General features: G+C 40.4%; 1 protein-coding gene across 2 annotated transcripts; it reads right to left on the minus strand.

Moving 5' to 3' along the window:
- Positions 1-1034: 1034 nt before the first annotated feature.
- LOC121879075 lies at positions 1035-8847 on the minus strand. 2 transcript variants are annotated; one of them, XM_042385572.1, is made up of 9 exons: positions 8596-8847; positions 6012-6151; positions 5375-5722; positions 4379-4577; positions 3959-4156; positions 3181-3306; positions 2554-2628; positions 1984-2109; positions 1035-1411 (listed from the first exon to the last, which is right to left on the minus strand). In XM_042385572.1, exons 2-9 carry the CDS (start codon positions 6017-6019, stop codon positions 1229-1231), a joined length of 1263 nt encoding a protein of 420 aa, XP_042241506.1. In that variant the 5' UTR covers positions 6020-6151; positions 8596-8847; the 3' UTR covers positions 1035-1228. The 2 variants fall into 2 exon arrangements, with proteins under 2 accessions (XP_042241506.1, XP_042241507.1); XM_042385573.1 differs by lacking the exon at positions 6012-6151 and having other exon boundaries at positions 8596-8846.
- Between the last annotated feature and the right edge of the window lie 492 nt (positions 8848-9339).

Consider the following 9339-nt stretch of genomic DNA (forward strand, 5'->3'; position numbering starts at 1 on the left):
TCAAGCCCATGCTGCTGTACTGTGCCAAGCAACCGCGTGCACTCAAGAATAAAGATGTGCACCTCCTCCCAATCTGCTACCGCCACAACAAGAAAGCCTGGATGACAGCAGAGTTGTTCACCAACTGGTTTCACAATTATTTTGTGAGGAAGGTCAAGGATTACCTGCAGGAGAAAGACCTGGAGTCTAAGGTCCTTCTCGTGATTGACAACTGTCTTGGCCACCCTGAGGCCCTCAAGGTTGCAAACAAAAATGTTAAGGTGATCCTTCTGCCCAAGACCACAACATCATTGCTCCAACCACTCGACCAGGGAATCATCGCTGTCTTCAAGGCCAAGTACTTAACCCACACCTTCAGCGGGATACGGCAGGCCTTGGACGATGGCACGTGGGATAATGCCGAGTCAGTGTGGGAAATGTGGAAGACGTTCTCCATTGCAGACTACATCCCCTTCATCAAGCAGTGCCATGATGACCTGTTAACCCTCTTGTGTTAACTCCTGCTGGAGGGCCTTGTGGCCAGAGGTGGTGAACAACTTTGCTGCCTTCCCCACAGTCGACCAGGATGTGCAGCACATCGTCTAGCTTGCCCAATCAACACCACTAACCTGTCAACAACCTATCCTCTTTCAACATCATTTCTCTGTTACATGTTGTTGACAAGTACTGGGCATGCACTTGATCCAGATTGTACATGAACCTGCGCAAGCATGTCAGTGACCAATCACCACCACTTTGCTCACATGCAAAGAATGCTTGCATGGAAACCCATCGCCAGCGTGTAGTATCATTACCAATTTCAGGAAAAGCAAATGGTCTTGATATTTTGGATTACTACACGACAGGTTACAAGATACTTCTACCTTTGGACTCTCAATCTATCGGGGTCTCACAGCAGTAATGAATAGATGACTAAAATACAGTACATTACAATGAACTTGGGAAGCAACCTCAACAGTTGACTTGCCAGTCTGTCCACTTAATGCAAGACAATAGTAAGGTCTACTATGGAGGACTAATACAAAAGCCCTTCAAATGGATCCCTTATTTATTCCTTTTATGAATCACTGGTGATTCGAATACCTAATTATACTCTATCCTCTTCTGCTCATTTTTAAAGCCTGGGAGGTAGTCCATGTTAAGTAAGTAAAAATTCACAGGGTATTATTTTTTTTCCCCAGTGAGCGCCCACAGTGAATTTGTCTTTGTTTTCTAACGAGCTGAAACGTCACGTGACCCCACGAAATTTATAGCCTTGTCTAGCGAGGTCTTGCTTGAAGGTGGTGTTGTACCAGTTTGTATTGATGTACAGAACCTCGCCTGCTGTCTCGTGCCGGGTACCATTCTCGTCGTAGAGGGAGAATTTTTCCTGAGTGTTGTCCCAGTACAACACCCGCTGGAACCCCCGTGCCTGTAAAGTAAAAACATGCTTGAAATATCAAAAGGTACTTTATGTACTGTACACTAGATGCCGAAACGAAGAATATTTTTTCTCCAAAATTCTTTTGTAAAATTTATTGTAGAATCTGAAAGTGCATTCCATGCTTTATGTCTGTAGCCATTGAAGCACATTAAGTACATTATAAAAGCTATATGATATACAGTCCAGAACACTATCATCACCAAGCATTGCTCTCCAAAACACGATCACCACCAAGCATCACTTTCTAACCCAACACCGAGCCACAGGTCAGCCCCACCTACAGCATAAACTACCTGCTCAATACTCATGACTGCTCCTGTTATTCTACAGAATTTCGGTGTTATCCAAAATGTAAATAAAATAGATTTGCAGTAGCAGGTTTAGCATGTTGTCCTGTTCCCTGGGTCCTTATTTCTATTAGCTGACTGAGATATTCATGAAATTTTCAGTTGTAGATCCAGACAGTATAGGTATATTGAAGACTAAAGCCTTTGTAAAGATGAATGTTGGATCACGGATGAGAGTGCATCATACCATAGTACGAAGAGATTCTTACTAACCTCAATCATCCTAAGAATGTCGTATCGCTTCTGCAGTGCCTCCAGCCACTTCTCTCTGGGTATGTCAGGAGGAGAGTTCTTGTTGGGTCCGTGCACCAAGTCTACTACGTGCACCTCCAGTGCCACCTGCGTAAGGGAGAGACCTGGGGTTAGTTAGGCATGTGCTCTAGGAGTCAGAATGATGATGGCATTACTCCCACAAGAATAATATGAAAAAGAAACTTCCTTTAGTATCTCATGAGTATCAAATGACAAAGAAGCTCCCACTTGTAACTCATGAGTACCAAGGAACAGAGAGGATGCTACTATTAACAACTGGTATTAGATTCGATGGAGACAGCAGGTGATATATGTGCCGAGTCCATAAAAGTGAGAGGAGATGAAATATTGATGTACTAAACACCAATGGAGAGATTCCTCAGCTATATATTAAAAACAGACAGGAGAGATGATGGTCCCAGAGAAGGGTGAGGAGAAAGAGAGACCAGAAGAGATGAGAGGAAGAGAGAGAATGGTTCCAGGAGGAAAGATAATGAATAAAGTAGCAGAGCTGGTATAGGAATAACCCACCTGACCGACAGCATCAAACAGTGGGTCTTTGGCGATGTTGATGAAGCTCTCCCACTCGTCCTGCTCTATATCCACCTGCAGGAAGGTAGCCTTATTGAGTGTTCCTGCCACTAAATCAAGAGCCTTATATATGCATCTTTCAACCTTTTTATTTATCAATTTTGAATCTTATACCCTACCAAGAGTATAGAAGGAGTTTACTGTACAATGTTACCCTTGGTAGTAAGCCTATCTGTTCTTTCAGGTGTCGGTACACAACAAGTTGACCATACTGTCATAAAACCTCACAGACATAAGCGTCTTGATGAGAAGAAAAAGTAGATCACTAACTATATGTTTAACTTTATACTACTTTTTAAATTGGCATTCATTATTTAATCTAATATGTTTTTATTGTAGTCTGAACTTTAAATTTCTGCATGAAAACTTATACATATCCTTTTAATTTTTATATTCCTAGTTTCTTTACCTTTTGTTCCATGAAATAAATGTCGACTATATATATACATCCGACTAAGGCAGGTCGTAAGTACGGGTAGTTGTAAGTCGAGTAGGTCGTAAGTCGGGGAGGAGCTGTATATATATATTTGTGTGTGTGTGTGTGTGTGTATAGTGGTAGATGATTACCTTGAGGACATGTATGGGTCGCGGGAAGAAACCGTTCTTATCGTAGTGGCCTCTGAGGGTGTCCATTTTCACCGACTGGTTGATATTGCTGTAGAAGACGCTGATCTTCTGACCCGAGAGCCCTTCCTGCCAAGGGATCACACTTGGTTATTACTGCATACAGTACTGTATATAAATGTCTCTTGTCTTCCATGTTTTTTCTTCTTTCTTTCTATTTGGAATTCTCAACGTCAATTCCTGGCAGTAGCTGCTCTGATCAGTTGATGGGATAACATATCATTCTGCCTAACTTTTTAAACACACACATACACACACACTATCAAGCATATACAGTACACGCACAGTCCCCCAGAAAAGTCTGGTAATCTGCTTCAATATTCCGGATACGAAGCTGAGCATTCGAACTACTACCGATTGTCCGCCCTCTGACAGTATAATAATGACAGGGACCCTAAATTTTACTTCAAAATAGTAATAGGCCTTGTAAATCAATAGTAATGCAATGTTTATAATTTTCGAGTTAGCAAGTGTCTAAACTACTGAGATTCGGATTTGTTGTCATACCTGAGATTCTAAGCAACAATATTTGATAAGTAAAACAAATGTAAGTAAAATAAAAGCTATACAGTCGACAACTTATTTCAATATATTTTTATATGGTTTAGAATAAAAAAAACATTACAAATTAAAATTTCAAACAATCTTGACAAGTGCCTGTAAATATATCTAATCATTAGTGCAAATACTGGGTAACAACTAAGTAACAATGATGACTTACAACGTGGAAGAACACATGGTCGCTCTCCTTCGGCAACAAAGGATCGAAGTTGAGTACGTCGAACATGTGCACCTCACAGGGGAGTTCGGAGGCGGCGTCGTCAAAGGATGTGTCTCGTTGAGTGCCGAACGAGAGTGTGAGGCACTGGCGCGCATCCCTGGCTCCAACAACCTCCAGTGACGGGTCCATACACACGTACTGTGGCAGTCAGCACAGACACAAATGGCAGAGCAAGTGAGAGATTCATCGAATAAGTGTTAAAAATATGAAATTATCTGTTATTTTACAGCCTTACAAATTACATGATACACATTTTTTTTACTCTGACAACTAATAACACACAAACTCCCTGAACTTATAAACTTAACACAGTAAGGAAAGTACAGGGAACTTTTTGTACTACTGCCTAAGATCATTTACCTTGTGGCCATCCATGTTGTTCTCGTCTCCAGTCCCTTTCTTACACGATATTGTCCCGCCCAGTCTCACCAGCTTGCGACATAAGTTCTGAGGTGTCTTCAGGTACCTGAAGTAGTCGCTGACAGTTTCCAGCTTTGGTCCCCACAGTTTCTTGTTATCAACCTTCTGTTTTAATTGTAGCTTCGACTGTGGCGGGGATCTGTGGGATGTTATGCATTTAAATGTTAAAATTCACGAATTATATGGGCTGACTGTTACATGGTAATGCAAATTTAGCTGTGTTTGATAAAATTCACAAAGTGAAAAGGGTCAAAGATTTACTGCTATGGAAGGGTTTAAATATAATGTCTAAAAAGAGGATAAAAAATATAAGTAATTTTTTTGGCTAGGACGAGTTAGACGTCATATAATCTTTACTGCAATGAAAGTAAAAAAAAATTAACAGCTATTAAACGTTCCTTTAAGGAGCAAGTAATATACAGTATTATGAACCACGAATTTGTTTATCCGCCCACGTCAGTGACAAATTCGATAATACGAGCGGCGGGGATTTAGAAGAGTTAACAGGCGTTGGGCTGTACCACAGTTCCTAGGATACGTCGGTCATTTCTTTTTATGCAGCTTAAGCTCTAAATAGGGATCAGTAGATCTTTCCTCATAATTGAAAACAAACGCTGCGAAATTTCTTTTGAGTTAATGCTTACCTATTTATTCTTACTCAAAAGGGAAATCTGCCCATAAATGCAGGTGAAACGAATCGAGTAAGAATTTTCCATTGTCAAATGTCATTCACATCAGTTAATTGTACAGTAACAGCCATCTGGACCCAGTCTTATATACCTTCAGACTCGTCTTTCTTTATTATTGATGCCAGGATCGTAAAGGTTGTGATTGTACAGTGTACACGTCATCCTGTGTCGGAATGCATATCCATGTCGAGATTGTTAATTTTCCCAGCACATTGTTTTGTGAATAATGAAGAATTATAGGACACACCTGTGAAGGTAAGTGATGAGTTCTTGGGAAGTGTTGAACGAGTGATGAGGCGTCACCGACATCAACAGTACCTTCACAGACAGGGCCTCGGCTAGGATGTTGCCACCCATCAACTTCTCCTCCAACGCCGGGAACACCAGAAAGGGAAGGTACCTGCCAGGGTACCTGCCGTTCACCAGATGTATGGACGAGGTCCAGAAACTGCTGTACTGAGTGGCTGGGTAAGGGGGACGATGAGTACCTAAGAAACTCACCAACACCAGTGTTAAACATGCCCCCGTCACCCACAACTTCGCCGTTCGCTTTGTGCTCCGCCCCAGTATGTACTCCGCCATGGTATCGAACTTCCTGGAAGGAAAGTGGGAGTCTTCATTGTCTAAAACTTAGCAACAAGAAACAGAGAATTTTTTTTAGAAAGATATCAATATGCATTAAGTTATGGCGATGAACTGGATAGTCACAACATGACGTGACCGACCACCCAAGTAAAAAAGTTAAATAAAAATTTTTATTTTATCAATTTATAAAGATATTTATAATTTCAGACAATTAAAGGTTTATAGGTATAAGAAATTCTAACAATAAATACAGTATCGCACATCACCTTGTACACAGGGAAAGTATACTGTAAGCTCACCAACACATGAAGACCCGAGTTGCCGATAACCTCAGGGTCTTGTTGTTTATCGGTCCGTTGCGGAATAATTAAAGTGGCGTCATCATCCTCATTATCTTTACCAGCTTTAACATAATTTTACTGAGAGGTAAACCCCATTGCTGTTGATATATTGTAAAAAATTAATAATTACTTGTCTATAATATGTCAACACTAATTATTAGTAATTCGGTCAAATAAATTCCTTAACCTGCCATTTAACAGATTTCAGTTTCATGAAGCAATAAAAAAAAACACCAAGATAAAGGGTAAATTCCAATAGTCTATAAGAAAAAATTATTAAAGTCAAAATATAAATTACCTGTACATTTATATTTAATGGGAAATATGGCAGCATGGATCCAGTGCAGTGTGCTAAGCTGAATGAATTGATATCCGTGCACAAGTTAGCAACCCTTTGGGCAGAAGAGCACTGTATGTATAGTATTCGGCAATCATACTTTTTTTAATTGGTATAATATCACACAAGTTTAGCTTTTGTCATAATACTGAATCTGGAATTTGATTCAAAATTAAAAATCTTTGTACAAATCAACGTTCATACAAATGGTATCGGCTATATAAGTGGATATATCAACAAGACTATACCAAGAACCATTTCGCTCTCTTCCCGCATCTTGGCCTCCTAGCCTCCTAGAGGTGGGGCATAATAGTTTCGAGACAGCCTTATACAGGTTTGAGAACAAAATGTTCATCATTCATTCCTCTAAATTCCAAACGAAATCTAGTACGGACTCTTACTGACAGAGCCTTTAATACCTGTATATATGTTCAAGCTATTTCCACCTGGACATTGAACTGAAATACATAAGGAACTACTCTTTAACAGTGGTTTCCCTAAGAGATTTACAGATACTTATATAGGCAGAACCCTTAATAGGATTTTTGGTCCCACACAGCCTCACATCCACACCATTCCTAAATATTTTATTTCACCATCCCGTACACAGGCCCACTCAGTTTCACTCTTAGAAACAAACTTATGGAGCTTGCCAATGAATTTTATCCACAAATTTCTCTTAGACTAGTTTTCAAAGCCCCGAGTTCAATTAAAAAATTCTTTAAAACTGAAGACGCCATAACCACACACTTGCAATCCTCAGTTGTTTATCAATTTACGTGTGCTAGCTGTAGGGCAGCATATATAGGTAAAACAAAAAGACACTTGATAACTCACATCCATGAGCACTTGGGTCCATTCCGTCCGAAAAGGCCAGTTAATCACACAACCACCACATTCAACTGTCCGTAACCACGCCCACCAACATGACCACCTTTTTTCGCGGTGTGATTTCTCAGTTTTTGGCTGGAGCAACTGTGAGACGGACTTCTTTATGGAAGCCTTGTATCAATATAAAGTAAAGCCATCCAATTGTGATATGGTTTCCTGTGAATTTGATGAGTTTTTCACACTTAGGCTCATCTAAATTAAGATAATACCCCCTGTATGTTTTTTTTTCTGATTTTAGTTTTGTACGTAGGTCTCCTGTCATTTTTTTTTGGGGTAAAATTAAAATGCTCTTTAAAAAAAATTGCGAGAAGTAAATTTTAAAATATTCCGTTTTTATTGTATATTAACTGCAATTTGTTTAAACTTTTTGTCTGTTTTCTAGGCTCTGATGATGGAAAATGATTTTCCGAAACGTTAGTAATTAAAGAAACCCAACTTAGTCAAGCTGTTGGTGTTTTCCCTGGTTTTCACTTTTACTTTTATCCTCTTCACTGATCGGCTCGTTAGCGGCTTTGGCGATCGGTCACGTCTCTGTTACTTTTCCTTTTCTTTTATCCTCTTCACCAAATTATCAGCTCGTTAGCCGTTAGTGGTTCACATACATTGGACGTCACATGAATCTGACCTCTATATATATAGCTGTCAATTAATATGTTGTATTTCTTTGTGTATGAACCTCTGTCCTGCGTGGCAGTGAGAAGTGATACCACCCTCAGTGTCAAGACCTGACTGAATTACTCAGAATAGGCAAACTGTACTACAAGCTTTGTCAATAAATTTGTTAAACTAACTAAACTAACTCGTTAGCCGTTTGGGCGATCGGTCACGTCTCTGTTACCATCTACAGCAGGGGTGTCAAACTCATGGCTCACGGGTCAAATTTGGCCCTTGGGAGGGTCATGTGTGGCTCGCTGGCCAAATGTGGCCCTTGGGATGGTCAAGTGTGGCCCGCAGGATGACGGTAAAATTTATCATCCCTAGAAATTATGAAATAGATATAATCATGTTTATTTAGTAAAATGAATTTGACATACTTAAGATCAGATGAACCCAAATGAGGTATTCCTGGTAAGCCAGGTAAGGCAATGTGTGAAGCTGTAAACTTCAATCCAGTAAATAAGTGATATAGCACTTGTGTTGGTCCTGAAGAGGGTAACTAAAATAACAATTGGCCCTCGAAAGGTTTTGTGTTTGATACCACTAATCTACAGTATCATGCAGTCAATGTTCATCTCACGTAAACACCATCACTGGTAATAAGACAAATAAATCACAAAAATAAACAATAATGTAAGCACAGAAGATAAAACCTACCTGAAGGCGTAAATGCGTGGCTATGAGGTGATATGTGGAACGTTAGCGGGTTGACTGGTGCAGTCTGTAGCTCGCTCTGCTACCTCCCACTCTACACGCACACCAACACCACATCGCCTGAGGACGTCATAGACGTGGCATTTTCCGATTATCCTGGTGGCCGGTGGGCCGTTGTTGTAGTGCTAGGAGAGCCCTCTCAGTGTAACTTTTCGAGACGCAGTACCCTACTACTTACTTGTGTCTATTATTAAGGTTCCAGTCCCACGTTTAAGTAAACTACGGAATATATATATTTTTTCACAGTACCATTTTAGTATTGACATTTCCTTACACAGTATGCTTGCATTCACACTTAAGTGTATTGTGGCGTTTCCAGTTCCAATGATGAGATAATCTGACGTAGATTAATTCTTAATTTATTAATAATTTTCCTCCAGGCTAACGAGCAGATCAGAGGCGAAGAGGATAAAGTAAATATAATATAGTGTGGGGGGTATGAGATATTGGTTCACACTCAGGATGGGATGGAGAAAGGAAACTCACAATGTGCTCACTGTATACATATTGTATTGGATGTACAATGCAGCTTGTTGCTGGGTAGGTAGCATGGTAATAAGCGTTGATTAGAGAGAGTGGGTGGTGAGGGTGCCCAGAGTGAGGGCACGCGGCTTGAGGGACACTTAGGTCGCCGGCGGGAGCGGGAGCCGCCAGGCTGGTGCAGAGGTGTTGCTTACTGATGGCACT

The sequence above is a fragment of the Homarus americanus genome, unplaced genomic scaffold (genome assembly GCF_018991925.1).
Source record: "Homarus americanus isolate GMGI-L3 unplaced genomic scaffold, GMGI_Hamer_2.0 scaffold4060, whole genome shotgun sequence".
Classification (NCBI taxonomy): domain Eukaryota; kingdom Metazoa; phylum Arthropoda; class Malacostraca; order Decapoda; family Nephropidae; genus Homarus; species Homarus americanus.

What these genes read in the sequence shown, in the direction of transcription:
- LOC121879075 (XM_042385572.1), bottom strand. An exon ending in GACCCATACATGTCCTCAAG is followed by an intron (nt 2,629 to 3,180) that starts GTAATCATCTAC and finishes ACCTTCCTGCAG; the next exon opens with GTGGATATAGAGCAGGACGA. An exon ending in ACATTCTTAGGATGATTGAG is followed by an intron (nt 1,412 to 1,983) that starts GTTAGTAAGAAT and finishes TTTACTTTACAG; the next exon opens with GCACGGGGGTTCCAGCGGGT.